General features: G+C 38.6%; 1 protein-coding gene across 1 annotated transcript; it reads left to right on the top strand.

The window, feature by feature from the left end:
* The first annotated feature begins 25 nt into the window (after positions 1-25).
* Positions 26-16,623, top strand: LOC117300697 (signal transducing adapter molecule 2-like). Its single transcript, XM_033784438.1, has 13 exons — positions 26-149; positions 2,949-3,033; positions 5,250-5,325; positions 6,069-6,164; positions 6,536-6,615; positions 8,108-8,191; positions 9,296-9,375; positions 10,161-10,371; positions 11,002-11,096; positions 11,771-11,953; positions 12,532-12,770; positions 13,354-13,469; positions 14,186-16,623. The coding sequence occupies exons 1-13, from the start codon at positions 107-109 to the stop codon at positions 14,466-14,468; spliced, it is 1,671 nt and encodes a 556-aa protein (XP_033640329.1). The 5' UTR covers positions 26-106; the 3' UTR covers positions 14,469-16,623.
* The last annotated feature ends 1,452 nt before the right edge of the window (positions 16,624-18,075 follow it).

Genomic DNA, 18,075 nt, shown 5'->3' with positions numbered 1-18,075 from the left:
GTGATCATGCGCACAAGTGCATTGCATGACCTGCGAATCTGATGGTCACGGACGACGTCTGAGGGTAAATTACACAGCAGTATAGCGTCAAAAACTTCCTTACAAAATGCCGCTTTTTGGGGGATCCTCACCTTTCGACCAAAGTGTTGGTAAGTTGAAATTAAAGTAGAGTAGATAAATACTATGTCAGTGATTTCCTAAGTTACTAGGATATTTATGGATGCATTTTTGTTTGATTTAGAGACTAGATTTGACTTACGGAATATATAAAAACTGTCGCTGTGTTTCCCCGTTTTATAAACGATGGAACCATCCTCATGAAGCAGGTTGCATATAATACGTGACATATAAAAGGTAATTTGATAAGACAATAGTTTTTCGTGAGTGTGGGACCGGTCCAGTTGCGTGGATAAGGGATTGGTTTTGTTAATAACTTAAAGATCCGCACATTTTGATGTGGATTGTTTATTCATGACGAGATAAACATTAAACAAAGATGTGTTTTTTTAGGGATTCAGGTTGATAAAATTTAAAAACTCCAAACATAATCTACACAGCTAGTAAATTCTTTTAAAAAAACTCTTTTTAATTTATAACTAAACTGATGCCAACATGGGCCAACCAACCATAGAGGGCCAACCTAATCAAAACAATCTCACTGATGATATGACTTACAGTACACTCTTCGCAGCTCTTAAGTCTTAAAAATAAAATATAGTGGACTTAAGTTTTTTCATGGAGGTAGACGGTCCCACCACTTGACTCGGGAGTGCCTCATCCATCCAACAACGGGCATGCTGGGATGAGTGAGCTGATGAGGGTGTACATCCATGCGCATTGTTGGAGCGTTCTCGAAATTCCCTGACCTAAGAAAAACCCTGGGTCATCTTGCCTGTTTACAAAAGACTCGATCAAATCAAAGCTCTGTTGTTTACCGTGGTTGCAAATAAATTGATTGATAATAAATTAATTTATATTAGTGACAATTATGATGACTCAGACTCATAAGCCCTTTCCACACGGACAAAATGTAGCCAGGGTCCCTCGCTACAAAAATTACGAGCGTGGATTGTTTATTTGTTATCACCATGTGTGACTGATTTTGTGAGCTTTCACACTGCAAAGTTAAAAAACTAACAACCCTTGTGCGCCATGAGAGTGATATGACGAATTGTTAATCCCCTTTTTTGGACAAGATAGCACCACAATAGCATGCGCTGTATGGGCATTTTCACCTAGGACGTCGTTCAATAAACAAGGATTCCTTTCACCACGTCCTTGGTCAAAACTTCCGCTAGTGTAAGATTTTGTCGTAGGTCCGGACCTCCGACAAAATGTAGCAATGTTGGACAAGATTTGACAAGGGACCCTGGACACTCCAAAAATTATTGTCCTTTCACACGAGGTGAATTTTGTAAAATCTTACAACCATGCTACAATTTAGCAAGGGACCCTTGCTAAATTGCTCTCGTGTGAAAGGGGCTATAGAGGAATCATCATGATGTAATCTGTCCAACCTCACTCGCGAGTCACAGTCATGAGAATGTGTTTGTGCATTTTTCCTCTATGGTTTGTGGCAATATGTCTCATTCACACTTTTAATTATCAGAAGACCAAAGTATTTTCATTAGAAATGAAAGGTGACAAAACATCCCCTGAAGGTGATCCCTCTGCTTCCCAGGTTGTGTGTACCATATATCGCCGACAATATATCGCGATATTCGATATAATCGCGATTAATTAAATTTGACATCATCAGTCTTCAAACTCCCAGTGAAAGTTGTAGAAGAGACAGTCAAAGCAACAGAGAGGTGTTCTAATGACCTATTCTTCTGGTTTTACTCCAAACCTATGGGGTGCAAGATGTCTCAGCTAGGAAATACATCGCGATATTGCGATACTTGCGATATATCGCGGCGATAGTCGCGATATATCCGCGATATATCAATATTTCGATTCAAACCAAATCGATCCGATATTGAAATCATTTCCAAATTAGTATCGCGATATTCAATAATATCGTGGTGTCGCCCAAGCTTAGGTGGTATGGCTTTGGACTGACACCTTGTACAAAGATGTTGACAAAATAGGGAGACCACCACCATATTAGGCAGGCATGATACTCTGCCTACTTCAGTCTGTGTCCGAATTTTTGCAAATGGAAAAATCTTAAAAATTTTTATCAAATAGCCTAAAAAGACTATCAGAGCCTACACCATGTGTTTAGGTCAGTTATTAGACTCAATCAATTATTCCTACTTTTTCCAAGTACCAAATACAGGGTGACATAGCTCAGGTGGTAGAGCACCCACACGCTAATCTGCCATGGGGTCAATGGTATTGGTTCAAATCCCGCTCTGGTCTGTTTGTCTTAGTTCAACCAAAACTAGAAGCCAGTGTCATTGCAAGTGGGTACCACTAACCATGAGTTTAAATTACTTTTAGGAAAGTTCTTAATGCCACTGGACACTATTGGTAACCGCAAAGACTAGTCTTCACAGTTGGTGTATCTCAACATATGCATAAAATAACAAACCTGTGAAAATTTGAGCTCAATCGGTCATCGAACTTGCAAGATAAGAATGAAAGAAAAAACACCCTTGTCACACGAAGTTGTGTGCTTTCTGATGCTTGATTTCGAGACCTCAAATTCTAAACTTGAGGTCTCGAAATCAAATTCGTGGAAAATTACTTCTTTCTCGAAAACTACGTCACTTCAGAGGGAGACGTTTCTCACAATGTTTTATACCATCAACCTCTCCCCATTACTCATTACCAAGTGAGGTTTTATGATGATAATTATTTTGAGTAATTACCAATAGTGTCCACTGTCTTTAAAGAATTGTTTTTCAAATAAATGCATGGAGAACATTAAGTTGCTGTATGTTTGTACTAAGTCCAATGTTTTTAAATAAAATGTATGATGAATTTATTTTTTAACCCTACAGAGAAAGCAACAAATGACAACAATGTTGCTGAGGATTGGGGAGTGATATTAGATATATGCGATAAAGTTGCCGGCAGTCCACAAGCGTAAGTTACATTTCAAACATAACCTTTCTACTGTCATAACTTACTCAGAGGAGAGAAACGTTGAGTGAAGGTACTTGCTCAAGGACACAAGTATCACCAGGGCTAGAAGTTTACAGGGCTGTGAGCTTCGTTTTTGAAAGGGCAAGGACACCAAGGCATTTTCACTTCAGCAAAGGGCACCCTATGAGGAAATTGTAAATTTCTACTGCTCCAGAGCATTTCAAGTGCACCAAGGCAATGACAAGGGGCAACGGAGGCAATCGCCTCCGTTGCCTCCGTGAAGTATCAGGCCTGAGTTTACACTGAGTTGATAGTGTCACTGTCAGGCCAGTAAACTTATGACTGGTCAATGGTTAATCCCAGGAAGGTTTTGGGGCTGTACACAGACATACACCAATTAAAGGCAGTGGACACTATTGGTAATTACTCAAAATAATTGTTAGCATAAAACCTTACTTGGTAACGAGTAATGGGGAGAGGTTGGTAGTAAAAGACATTGTGAGAAACGGCTCCCTCTGAAGTGGAGTAGTTTTCGAGAAAAAAAGTAATTTTCCTCGAATTTGATTTCGAGACCTCAAGTTTAGAATTTGAGGTCTCGAAATCCAGCATCTGATAGCACACAACTTCGTGTGACAAGGGTGTTTTTTCTTTCATAGTTATCTCGCAACTTCGACGACAAATCGAGCTCAAACTTTCACAGGTTTGTTATGTTATGCATATGTTGAGATAAGGCAAGTTAGAAGACTGGTCTTTGACAATTACCAATAGTGTCCAGTGTCTTTAAATAATAACACTCAGTGCCGTAAAGTTGATTGGTCCATTTGAAAATACATGAGGTGAATGAAAGAGAAATCCTTGTGACCTCAGAGCTTGGGTATGTAATTAAAAGCGAATATACTGGTTAATCCCAAGAAGGTTTTGTGCCTGTACACAGACATGTACACCAATTAGAAAAGTCTGAGATAAACAAAAAAGGTGTCTCTATTCAAAGTTTAGCAGTTCAAATAAAAACATGCATATTAGGTTGTGGCCGTGTCGGGACTGGGGAATTTTTTTCTCATTTTGATTCTGGTCATGTTCACAAATTTCTGGTCCAGTGAACGCTTTTGAGCCACAAGCCCTGTAGTCTTGTGGATTTTCTCCTGAACTCTTGCCCTAATTATGATGGGGTTCTAACCCAACGCCAATTACTTGACCCCAAGAACTCAAGTTCAAATTTCTGGTCCAGTAAACGCTTTGAGCCACAAGCCCTGTAGTCTTGTGGATTTTCTCCTGAACTCTTGCCCTAATTATGACGGGGTTCTAACCCAACGCCAATGACTTGACCCCAAGAACTCAAGTTCAAATTTCTGGTCCAGTAAACGTTTTGAGCCACAAGCCCTGTAGTCTTGTGGATTTTCTCCTGAACTCTTGCCCTAATTATGACGGGGTTCTAACCCAACGCCAATGACTTGACCCCAAGAACTCAAGTTCAGTACAGTGGACCACTTGGCCATGTCCTTCTACCGTACCAGCTGGGGTGGATTTCACAAAGAGTTAGGACTAGTCTTATCTCGAGTTAGGACCAGTTACTCGTCCTAACTTAGGACTATCCATGCAATTTGTATATCTCCTAGGACTAGTCCTAAGTTAGGACTAGTCCTAACTCTTTGTGAAATCGACCCCAGGGTTTGCCCATAGTGACTAGCCAGAAGTTTTGATTTTATTGTTCCATCAGCTGTTTCAGTCGTCAATATTTCAAATTAAATATTTATAGACGATTTTTAACAAGCCAGCTGAACCACTTGGAGAGAATTCTGACTTGTCCTCAGATGTTTGAACTGGCATTTAGCCAGTGGATCACTGGCTAAACAACACTCCAGGGAGAACAACACTTCATGCTATTAAATACTTCAAGTTGACTAGGCCTATGAATAATTTAGCAACAAAAATGTGCATACCTTGGAAATCTAAATCCCTGAAAACAACAAAATCCCTGAATATACGACGATGGAGAACAGAATACATGTAAATATACGCCAGATATTAAATATTATATTTTGGGGGTTTAGCAGGGACATTTTAAATTGAAAACAGATTTTGTTGATGTTTACTAGTCGTGGTGTTTTAGGCCTATATGAGGTCTATGAATGTTCATACTTTGAATATTAATGTTATGAATAAGTCTCTCAGATTTCAATCTGTTTCAATTCCATCATTTATTTCTATAACAACAGAGCTAAAGATGTCTTAAAATCTATAATGAAGAGGATAAGGAATCCAGTTCCACTTGTGTGCCTGAAGGCGATCACGGTAAGTCACAATTCAAAATAGTGTTCGGCACCTTACAGCTTTAATAGAGGTGACCTCAATCATCCATTATCTTCCACTCTTATGTCACCTCACACCAACAATTTTGGACTGGGATCAGATTGGTACGAACTTGAATGTACAGGTGACCGACAACTCCCGCATTTTTTTTTAATAAGGATTTTTGGTTAATTGTCTCTCTTTCATGCTCTATCTTTATGTATGCTTATCTTTGACATTCTTTACAACAAACTAGTGGTAATTCGTATTTACTTATTTTTGCCCAATAACGTTTTGTTGAAACCAGAGGCCTTTTTCAAACCTTGGCTTGGGCTTGGGTTCAAGCTTGGCCTCCGTGCGCTACGCATTGGAAACGCAGTGGCTTTTAATATGCTTTTAACCTGCGTGTTTGGAGCTGGGCGTATTGCACGCTGTGATTCAAACATCAGCAGAAGGAGCCTGGGGCCGGAGCCAAAGTTGAGGTTTGAGAAGGCCCCTGATGTGGATGTCACAAAGATTTAAGACTAGTCTTATCTCGAGTTAGGATGTAGTTGGTAATATCTTCGAGGACTCTTCGACCACTAGTGCATGAGCCACAATGTAAATTAATGCATCTGTGAAAGACTGAAAAAACTTCATGTTGTGAATTTGGCACCTTCCTAATTGGACTTGTTGTCTCAATGAAACATGGAGGAAGGTTTGGTTGTAAAAATGGATAACTATGGTTTTTTTTTTTTTTGTTGTAGCTCTTGGGTGCATGCGTCAGTAACTGCGGGAAGGTGTTCCATCTAGAGGTTAGCTCAAGAGATTTCACTTCAGAAGCTCGGACAATAATAAACAAGGTGAGATAGCAATGTTCCAAGGTTGTCCCAATCTAAGCTAAAGCCAACAATTCGCAATTAGTGTTAATTGTTTGTCCTTTTCAGTTGATTGGTCCATTTGAAAATACATGAGGTGAAGGAAAGATAAATATTTAATAGGACTTCACAGCTTGGGTAGTTAAAAGCAAAGGTGCTAGCTATCCAAGGAAAGGCTTTTGTGCATGTAAACAGACATAAGACTAGAGATGGCCAAAAATGTGTCTTTCCACATCTTCTAGAAAGGTGGAAAAGTTTGTTGCCAACAACCCACAATTAAATAAGTGTGCTAAGATATCTAGAAACCAATACAAACTAATATTGACTATTTTGTAATTGTTTGTTCTTTTCTGAAGGGTCACCCTAAAGTTTCTGAAAAGATGAAGGGTTTAATCAAGGAGTGGGCGGAGGAGTTCAAGAACGATCCACAATTAAAGTAAGATTTGAGAGACAATTTTTACTTTCGTTTAAAATTGACATCCTTAATGACAATACTATTTGTGTCAGCACAAATCTAAACAGTAGTTTGCAGCAGAATAAATTAAACATGTTTAAGCAGAAGAAAGCATTAGACGAATTGTGTTTTTCCTTTTTGAAGGCAGTGAACACTATTGGTAATTTTTCAAAATAATTATTAGCATAAAAGTTACTTGGTAACGAGTAATGGGGAGAGGTTGATAGTATAAAACATTGTGAGAAACGGCTCCCTCTGAAGTAATGTAGTTTTCGAGAAAGAAGTAATTTTCCACGACTTTGATTTCGAGACCTCAGATTTAGAATTTGAGGTCTTGAAATCAAGCATCAGAAAGCACACAGGTTTGTTATTTTATGCATATGTTGAGATACAGCAAATGAGAAAACTGGTCTTTGGTATATACACCAATAGTGTCCATTGTCTTTAAAGCAGGAGAAAGCATTACACGAATGGTGTTTTTCCTTGTTAACAATTTTGATGGTGTAATATGTAATAATTTTTGTAATACATTGTTGTACCGGTACTGAGGGCCTCCATGGAAAGCAGTGCTGGTAACAGTTTTTTTTGCTAAATGTGTCAGGACCAGGATTTGAACCCACACCCTGGGCCCAATTTTATAGCGCTGCTTAACGGTAAGCAAATTTGCATGCTTACTGTAGCAGAAAAATTTGCTTAAGCCTTAGCGTATTTCACAGGTTAGCAGAAAAACTGGGCGGCCATATTGCGTGTTTACCATGGATTTGCATTGTGACGTCATTTATTTACGCGTGGTAAGCACCGGAAGGTTAGCATGCCTTTTTCGTGTGCTTACAGTGAGCAGCGCAATGAAATAGAAATCGCACAGTAAGCAAAAAATCAGCCACTAAGCAGCACTATGAAATTGGACCCTGGTGACTGAGCCACCATAACCTAAATCTAGGTCACCGGACCTCAGGGGTTCGATTTCACAAACATGGACTCATTAGGAGTTAATAAAAACTTAAAGACACTGGACACTGTTGGTAATTGTCAAAGACCAGTCTTCTCACTTGGTGTATCACAACATATACTTAAAATAACAAACCTGTGAAAGTTTTAGCTCAATCGGTCGCCGAAAAAACACCCTTGTCACATGAAGTTGTGTGCTTTCAGATGCTTGATTTCGAGACCTCAAATTCTAAATGTGAGGTCTTGAAATCAAATTCGTGGAAAATTACTTCTTTCTCTTAAAACAACTCCACTTCAGAGGGAGCTGTTTCTCACAATGTTTTGTACTATCAACCTCTCCCCATAAATCGTTACCAAGTAAGGTTTTATGCTAATAATTATTTTGAGTAATTACCAATATGTCCACTGCCATTAAGGCTAGTCCAAAGTAAGAACAAGTAACTTATCCTAATTCGAGATAAGACTAGTCTTAATTCTTTGTGAAAGCCACCCCAGGTAATTTATTTACTTTTTCTTGTACATTCAGCCTGATAGTACAACTTTACAACAGTTTAAAATCTGAAGGAATAGATTTTCCATCGACAGACCAGCAAAGCTCAAAGGTAAGTAGGTATAATCAGGGGTGCGTTTCACTCGCGCAAACCTATCGCAACTGTTCACGCAAAGGTTTTTTTATTTTTGGAACGGTTTTTGCTTTTGGATCTCAATATGGCGGTGCCCTGAAATGAAGATGGCGTGCACTGTACTAGTATTTTTTTAAACTTTGTTTTTGCTGTATGTAGTCCTCTTCTGTACATCATTACATCAACTAATTAGCTGTGTTATTTCAAATCTTCAATATCAACAACCAAAAGTGCAATGTAATTATGTTTGTGACAAAGAAATAATACCGTATGTTTGTCCGTCATTTTAAAAACCACTTGCCAACACCTCAGAAGTGTGTTCGCGTAAAGTTGCCAACGTTTGCCAAACGGTGACGGCGCACAACTCATTCCAATTGAAATTGTTGGCTACCGTGCACAAACGTTGGCAATGTTTGCACTGGTGGAACGCACCCCAGCATTCTAGGGAGGGTATACCTTTGGTAATCACGCCAAAACATTAATGAGCGTAAAATTGAACTTGGTGCAAAGAAGTGCAGCTGTAGAACATTTTAAGAAATCCGCTCTCAGGAATGTGGTTGTATAGAAAGGGGGGATTGAACATTATTTGATTCTACGAAATGTTTCATTGGTGAAACATTTTTCAGATTGTGTATTTCATGGTTCGGTTTATGGTGAAATTCTGCGCTTACTGCTGTTAGATTTATACACTAACAGGACTATGTAAGCTCAGAATTCTAGTGTAAGCAGCCCCATGGTGTTAAAGACATTGGACACTATTGGTAATTGTCAAAGACCAGTCTTCTCACTTGGTGTATCTCAAAATATGCATAAAATAACAAACCTGTGAAAATTTGAGCTCAATTGGTCGTCGAAGTTGTGAGATAATAATGAAAGAAAAAAACACCCTTGTCATACGAAGTTGTGTTTTATACCACCAACCTCTCCCCATTACTCGTCACCAAGTAAGGTTTTATGCTAATCATTATTTTGAGTAATTACCAATAGTGTCCACTGCCTTTAAGCAACATGTAAATGTGACCTACGACTCCTCAGCGTAAATCATCACTATTTTCAGCTAAAATTATTTCCTAATTATTATTTTTTTTTAGGCACCGTCACCGCGACCCTGCTCCATCAAGTAACCCAGATGTTGTGTCAACCCAACAAGAAGAAGACGACATTGCAAAAGGTAAACAATTATATAAAACTACTGCAGCCGTTTTAACGAAACGCTAGGATTAATCCTATCTCAAGTTAGGACGAGTAACTTATCCTTACTATTAATCTTAAGGTCTGCATGCTACAGTGCAGGGTTGGGACTCGACCTTAGTCCTAAGATTAATCTTATTTTAGGAAGAGTACGGTGAAATCGACGGCTGGGTTCTTATATAGCGCTTTGTCAATTTTGAGTATTTGGCCTTGTAACTTATGCAAGATTTTGTTTTTACTCATCAAATTCGTATGCTTTAGGGTCTTTTGGGGCCCAAATGCTTTTTTTACAAAAGCACCAATCTTAAATACACCAACAAATCGAAACATAAAAACACTAAAGCATTATTTAAATCAGTTAATTGTTGATGATCATGAATTAAAAGATTTGTTTTTACAAATCCAAAGTTATGTATGATGTTACTTACATATAATTTAGTAGTTACGTTTCACTCCTAAGCTAGGAGCTTCGTCAGACTGGTGACCATTTCCAATACCGAACTGCCTTTTATACCCTTTCTTGGTGGACATAGAGGGCGTTGTAGGCGTGGTTTGGACTAATTGGTTGTAAATGTTCTGGAGCTTGTAAGCCCAGTCGTCTTTGTTGAGAGTGTTCTCCCTCTATGTCTGATCCAAATGGCCTCCCGATTTGTTAAAAACGAATCTTTGAATTCACTAAAACATTTAGCCTTCAAGAAAGACTCTGCTGGGATGGAAATGTCAGCCCACTAATTTGTATTGGTAATTTGTTCCTACTTTCCACAGCTATTCGACTCTCGTTACAAGAGACCGATAAAGCGAAAACATCCAGCCTTTACCCCTCTGCCAGTATGTATGCCAGCGTGACGCCAACACACACTACATCATCACCAAAAAGGGAACCTAGAAAGGTCAAAGCACTCTATGATTTTGAGGCTGCTGAGGATAACGAGCTGACGTTCAAAGCGGGAGAACTTATTAGCATTTTAGATGATAGGTAAGGTTCAATAATAGGGAAATTTCAGGACGCTTGGTGGCAGCAGACTTACCAGGTAAAATCCATTGTTCTCTGTAATGTGCGCGGGCTCAGAACTACGTAAACAATGATGGAAATTGACATGGTAAGTCTGCTGCCACCTAGTGTTCCAAAGTCTCCTGTTGTTTTCCATTAGGTAATATCATTGTTGTTTGAGGTTAAAGGTCATAGAATTCTTCCTGCGAATGCGCGTGCCATACAAATTTTCACGTCACAAATTTGCAACAAACAAATGGCATCACTTGACTTGTGCTCAAATCTTGCGAAACCTTCTCTGCAAAAACAGCCCTGTAATTTGTATCGCGTTTACATTCACAGGAAGTATGAACCAAGCTTTAGGCCGTCTCCATATTGGCTGATTTAGCTATGGCTGTGAATGTACAAGCACCAGACCCACATGATACTGTGAGCACCAGCTTTTGGAGCTTTTTGGGGCATTAAGCGCCAGTCCATGACTTTTGTCCCTTAAAATGGTGGACGTGGACACTATATTAAGTACTTTCTATTTGGGCTGAATGAAATTCCACTGCAAAGTATTCAAACAAATGTAAGCAATGACAATTCATTTTTTTATTTTTTATTTGTTTGCAGTGATTCTAATTGGTGGAAAGGGGAAAACTTCAGAGGGACAGGACTCTTGCCATCAAACTTTGTGACTGCAGATCTGACAGCTGAGACCGATGCAGGTAAGTTCAGTCGGAATAAGCTAGGGAAGTAACCAATGTTGTAGTCATGGTGGGTGGTGCCAGACGGGCCTGCCCAGAACTTACAAATTTCACGTAGCAAAATACACTGTGCTGTCCAGCACAAATTTTCCCTAGAATTGCACTTCAGCAATGATGGCCCCATATCTAAACATGAATTTTGTTGTTGAATCGCTCGCCCTTTGTGGACTAAATTAGATTAAGAGCCCACCACTAAAGTTGGTCTAGCTTCTTCTTTCCATGACAATAGCTAATGGGTTGACATCTCACGAGTTCTAATTACAGGGTCACAGTGTTAATTAGCTCAACTACTTTGCGTTCTACAACAAAGGCAAGAAACATTGAATGCTCGAGGCCTTTTCAAAACAATGCGATTAAATGATAATACACACCCTCTCTTGGTGAAATACCTCGATGCATTACATAATAGATACAACTAACGCCTCGTCCAAAGACTTGATGTGTCTGTGCATGCTCGGGAAAAGGTTTCCCCCGGATTGCAATAATTACCATCGCTGGTGTGCACACTAAAACTGTACTCCAGCTGTGGCGGCGCTGGTTCTAACACAAAAGCCGCCGACAGGATGTTCTGCATCTAATGTTAACTTATACTTAACAAGCAAAAAATGTGACTCCTAACTTTCTTATCCTATTAGATATTCGGGAACGGGAAAAGAAAGTGTCGTTCGATGAGGAGGTTGAGGTTCGGACGATCGAAGCGATGACTCCAGAGGTCGTTGACATTAACGAAGATCAGATGGATAAATGTATTGAGATGTTACAGAATGCCGATCCAACGGAACAGAGACCAGATACACAAGAAATGCTTGTCTTAGAAGGTCAGTCCAAGCAAGTCTAATTTCTTGTTGTCTGGGATGAGATTTTTTCAGACTTTTGTCTGATTTCAGACTTTTATTTAAACAAATATTTAGCTCTGATTACTTGGGTGTTTTTACTTTCTAAACATCTCCTTCTCCTATGGAACAAGTTGCCAGCACTAGTAAAATCATCTGTTTCTTGAACCCATTTTGAAATTTGAGTTAATGGTTTGATTTTATAGAAAAGTTTGCGGTAACACCATGTAATAACAATCTCTAAATGAGTTGGGGTGGTTCTAAAAAGAACCGTTGGATTAACTCGACGTTTCGATCAGTATGCTCTGATCGTCTTCTGGTTTGATTTTGTTTACCCATCGATGTTTTCTTAGGTAGTGCATTTGTATTGCATTTCTCTACCACAAGGTATAAGCTTAGGCTACTTTCTATTTTGGATTTCTCCATAGCTTAGGCTCAAGTTTCAATTTAGGTAAATATGTATATTATTGTTTGTATTTAGCACCATGAGCACTTTGATGGATTTGTGCGCTGTTTAAGCTTTCGTTCCTGTTATTATATTAATATTTTCTTAATCTTTACAGATACCTGTAAGAGAATGAACCCTCTCATCGATCAAGAACTTGAATCCGTGGATCGGAAACACATGGATCTTACCGTACTCAACGGCAAGCTGGTAGATGCATTTGAGATGTATCATAAGTTAATGGAGGAGGCACCTGTCTACGGTTACTCCCTCAAGAACACTAACATGATGACTGGCGCACAGCAGTACCCACAAGGAATGCCTGCTCAAGGCATGCCTGGATATGCTGAACAACCTGTAAGTATTTCTTCAATTTTACCTGGAAATCATAGGTTTTTTGTAATAATTGTGTGGTTTGGCCAAAGGAAGCTGAATTCACAATAGTTTTTTTTTCTTTGTATTTATTTTTGGTTTTAAAGGCCCTAATGAGCAATTTGGGATATTCTTAATGATTTTATATTTGTGATTTTTGTGAATTTGATCTGAAGTCTGAAATAAATAATAATAATAGTAAATGTATAAGTTTTATATGGCTCGCGTAGCTACCAAACAAGGTACTCAAGGCGCTGAGTATATACAAACTTTCAGAAAGAAAGAAATAATTCTAAAAACTTTTGAAGTCTTATATAGCGCACGTATCTACCAAACAAGGTACTCAAGGCGCTGAGTATATACAAACTTTCAGAACGAAAGAAATAATTTTGAAAACTTTTGCAGTTCTCTCCTATTGGCACGTGATTGCACATATCGACCCAATAAGCTAGCTTGTGCATGGGATGAACACTGCACCCGTATAGATAGACCCAGCCCCAACTTTGTTTTCCTTTTCAAGTCACACCTCTGATGTTATATTCTGCTTTATTTTCCACCCTCCTTCAAGTATGGTCAACCCCAGGGTATGTACGTACCTCAAGGGGCACCAAGTCAGATGGGCCAGCCCATTATGCAGCAGGGGCAGATGACGATGACACAACCTGGTCAAGTAATGTATTCACAGTAAGTCTATCTCTCTCTCGTCTTATCCGCTAAGCTAAAATTAGCAGGAAACCAGTCTCTGTCTTTGCATGACGAATGATAATTTAGCTGGTTACCTTATTCCAGTTATTGAAAATGTTGCTTAGCTACATTTTGTGTGCTTGAAGTTACTGGACACTTTTTGGTAATTACTTTAAATAATTGTTAGCTTAAAAAAAATTACTGGGCTGTTGGTAGTTAAAACATTGTGAGATACGTAGTTTTTGAGAAAGAGGTAATTTCTCACAATATAGTTGTCAATAAATACTGTTTGATAATTTTATAATATAGTAATATGGGCTTTTATTTTTTATATTTTAGCCTTTGCTCCTACCGTTGTGGTCACTGAGAAATCTGTGATTCATAATGCGCTATATAAATGATGTTTAATATTTTTTTAGCCACCGGGCAATCTCGGTGGTCTATGTGGTAAGACACTGCTCTAGAATTGCAAAGGTCGTGGGTTCGAATCCACCCAAATAATTATATGTAATGCCTGTGGTTTTGTTCACAGAACTCGGGAAAGCAATACAGTGTAGAGTACACAAGTAAATAAGTAATACAGTGCTAACAAGTAAACCATAAATGGTATTCTTATCCCCCGATGCGAATTTCCATCTATTAAATCTTTTTATTGTTTGATGAAAGGAAAACAGAATTGCAGAATGTAAAAAACTGTTGATTGTTTTTATTTGCAGTCCTGGAGCTACCCCAGCCTACCAGACCCAACCAGGCCAACAACCCCAGGGCCCCAACAACATGACCCAATACCAAGCCATGCCAGTCAATTCCATTCATCAGATGGGTGTCACTACATCAACATCCTACACAGCCCAGGGGAGTGTACCTACAGGGGTGCAGGGACCCCCGATAATGACACAGAATTACATAGCACCTGCAGGTGCACAGCAACTCATGGCTGGGCAGCAGCAGCAGCAGCAACCACTGCAGCAACAGCAGCAGCCAATGTATAATATGTGATCCTCCAAGTAAATGTCGACAGGGCCTACACAGAGCTGTGTAAGCATTAAAAAAACGCCAAATTATGGGGTTGTTGATCGGGAAACAAATGTTGGTTATTTATCCTGTGGTGTAACTAGGTACATGTACTGGAACACTGGGGGGGGGGCAGTGTCTTACAAGCATTTTTTATTAAGTTAATTTAACTGAGTGATTTGCCTGTGGATTTGTTTTCACAGAAATTGTGGGAAAGTAAACGGTGCGTAATACACATCGGTGTAATGGGTAAAAACAAATTATATTCTTTATCCCTGATGCAAACCTGACATCTATTAAATCTGAAGAATTGTTTGTAGGCAGCCAGTGTCATAACGACTGTTACTCTAGTAACACCACTTACATGACTCGCATTACATTCAGCCTCAGTAACGGAACTCAAGGAGAATTTGAGAGGTCTTGAGAATTTAAGGTTAAATAATTTGTATAAATAACATTGTAATGAATCAAGTCATGAAATTCACTCCCAACTGTGTAGCAACGGAATTATCTCCACAGTTATTTTGTAAATATTAAAAGATATGTAAGTATTTCTATGTTGTCTTGAATATCATACTCCAACATTAGGTCTTAGACCTCTGTCATGGTGTCGCCATTAAGCCTGGGCGACTGGTGCAACTAGTGTTGTCGTCACAACTATTGACTGTTTATTTGTGTCGCGACTATCGTTATTAAACTACTTACCTCATCGTGCCGCCATGACTACTACGAAAAAGTCGCGACTACCTGTGTCATGAACCATATGTGTTGCTCACGACTATTCACATAACAAAAACATAATTTACTTTATATGGAACACAATCAGACATCAGTGACACAATCCTTCTAACATTTCAGACAGAATTTCACTTTATTGTGCTCCGCAATGCTTCTTGAGAATTAAAAGTTAGTCGCGACAAGTGTCAAAGTCGCACTTATTTGAGGCGGGACTTGTTGAGAAGTAAATTTCACTAGTCAGTCAGGCTAGTCGCCATCTTGTTTTTCCTACCACTCAAAAAGTAATCCAAAAAGAGGCCAGGGGGAAAACATAGTCTGGTACCTTTCTAGTAGGATGGGAATCAAAATTGCTTTTCTGTACAAGGAGCAAGACTTAATGGCGGCAACATGATGATGGACTAATAATTTCCATTCACTTTAATAGTCACTCTATGCTTGAATTAATCTTTAATAGGAGATGAATTGAAGCATCAAACATTAACTTATAATTTTGTGTAGTTTTATTTTATTTAATTAATGGGAGGAACATTACCTTAACTCATAATGGAAACCGCATGGTTCGATAGACTGTGCAAACCTCAAGCGTATTCAAATATTTTTGGGACCACTTTGGTCTCCTGTACATGGCTTTAAAACGCAAAGGAAACGCTTTATCAGTTCCAATGTTTGGTTATGCTTAAGACTAGCACAGTCTATAGAAAACACCTTTCAAATTGTGGGAACTGTTGCTTCTTTCCTTTAAGGGTAGACTTGATGAAAAGTCGCTAGTCGTTGTCTATTTGTCTGCCATTACATGCACATGCGTCTCCAAAACACATTTCCTGTCGTTCATTCAACAGTCACAGTGCGATTTTAATGGTCGTAGGTAGCGCGTGACGTTGTCCTCACACACATGTTAGGATCGAGGATGTGACTACAGAGGGAACAATACACAGAGCAGTGGGTGCCAAATAAGACCGCACAATTACCAACTTGATTTCAAGACTACTTTAAGGGGGGACTCCCTGTTATCATTGATCATAACATGCCTGTGGCTACACATGAAATCAGGAACTCTCACCCAGTAACTGCACTCAAGCGCATATCATTAATAACGCTTCACAAATTCAAAATTTTGGGGATAAAAAGCGATATATTTTTCCATAACCACATTCATTCGAAGTGGAATGATTCTCAAAATGCTTTATACTAAATCAAAAACTGCCGTACTTCTAACCAAATAGGGTAACTTATATTGCCATTAATTTTGAGAGTAATTAACAAACGTATATTTGACCTTATTAATGGCCTGATGTTTGACGACCCCAGCAGACTCCGCTTGGGTCGAAACATCTGGGCCCAATTTCATGGCTCTGCTTACCGCAAGGACAGAATCCGCGCTTACGGAAGCAGGGAATTCTGTGCTTACGGCAAGCGTATTTCACGGGTTAGCGGCGAATTTTGGCTTCTGCGCGTGCGTACTTCATATTAATTGGTATTCTACACTTACAAGGCATTTATACCATAGGTCCTTTTTGCTGGTATTAACCATTAAAATTGCTAAGCATTTTTCAACAGCTACATACAATTCTATTTTCTCAAACTGTTTTGCATAGCATGGTATTTTACATAACGACACATTTCTGAAAAGTGATTTGTTTCTTTGATTGGAAAAGTTTTACATGAAAAATTTGATCCAGTGCTGTATCTCGAGCCTTCTATTCCTTACTTGAAAATGTTTGCAAGAAAAAGTTATTTTAACAGGTTTTTTTTAATCAAGCGAAACTGACCCTCAGATACTTCTTGCATGTATTGTTTCCATTTTCCACTGTACATAAATATATCTGGAAGCATAATTTTATGTATAAAAATGTTAAATAATTTTATTATATTATTAAGCAGAATTTGTGTCACCCATGTCATAAGGTAATGAATAAACAAATAAGTATGCCATTCTTTTGGAAGGTATTGTTCCTTTTTGCGTCGTGGGAATTTTTACCACTTATGCTATAAGAAGAAAGTATTGACCTTTATCATGCCGCCTCCATCTTGGCCATGCTCCTCATATAGAATAACAATAATGAATGTTAATTATAACTTTGCAAATAGGAACCAGACTATTTTGTCCTTCCAGCCTCGGTTTGGTTTCATTGATATCAACAGGAGAAATTCAAGATGGCTGCCCATGATAAAGTTCTATAGCATTGGTTTATAGAAGAGTCCATACAATTAATGATGTAAAACTATTTCAGGAAATTTTCTCCAAAAGAGGATCTTTTCTCACATAGATTATTATTTTGACAAAATTTGTCATTATGATTTAGTGTGCAACACATGTAGTCTATCACATGTATTACTGCCATCGTAGCTCCCTTTGTGACCATGGGAGATGCTCTCCCAAATCCTTTGAAAGATTCTGATAACTCAAAATACAAATATTTAGACCCAAATTCTTAAAACAGGTGCGCAGATATTATCTGCTTACCAGGCACCTAATAGCAGTTATAATTGTTGGTAACTGTAAGCAAAGGAAAAGGCACACAACTTGCCATTAGATCCCAATTTCATAAAGCCTGTAAGCATACAAACATGCTAAGCACAGCCAAATCTTGCTTTTTAAGCGAAACTGGTCAATTTGCTAAGCAGTATTTTCTGCTTAACAGCTTTATGAGATTAGGCCCAGTTCTTGCGGCCAGATGACTGACACAACGATGATAGTCAATGTGAGGGTACAGACTTGAAGCATTTCACATATTTATTGAGCTTTAGAATAATCAGACTTTTGAACAACGGCAAAAATGTGTTACTTTTCAACCAATGCTGTGTCATTTCTTTTAAAGAAACAAAAATAACACATTAATATAACATGATTGAA

The sequence above is a fragment of the Asterias rubens genome, chromosome 16 (assembly GCF_902459465.1).
Source record: "Asterias rubens chromosome 16, eAstRub1.3, whole genome shotgun sequence".
Lineage (NCBI taxonomy): Eukaryota > Metazoa > Echinodermata > Asteroidea > Forcipulatida > Asteriidae > Asterias > Asterias rubens.
Note: the sequence above shows the minus strand (reverse complement) of the source record. Positions and strands in the feature narration are given on the sequence as shown.

Excerpts from the sequence above, each read along its gene's own strand:
- LOC117300697 (XM_033784438.1), top strand. The coding sequence starts at position 107 with ATGCCGCTTTTTGGGGGATCCTCACCTTTCGACCAAAGTGTTG. Across the intron at positions 3,034-5,249 it reads GTTGCCGGCAGTCCACAAGC|AGCTAAAGATGTCTTAAAAT; the intron begins GTAAGTTACATT and ends CTATAACAACAG. Across the intron at positions 5,326-6,068 it reads TGTGCCTGAAGGCGATCACG|CTCTTGGGTGCATGCGTCAG; the intron begins GTAAGTCACAAT and ends TTTTTGTTGTAG.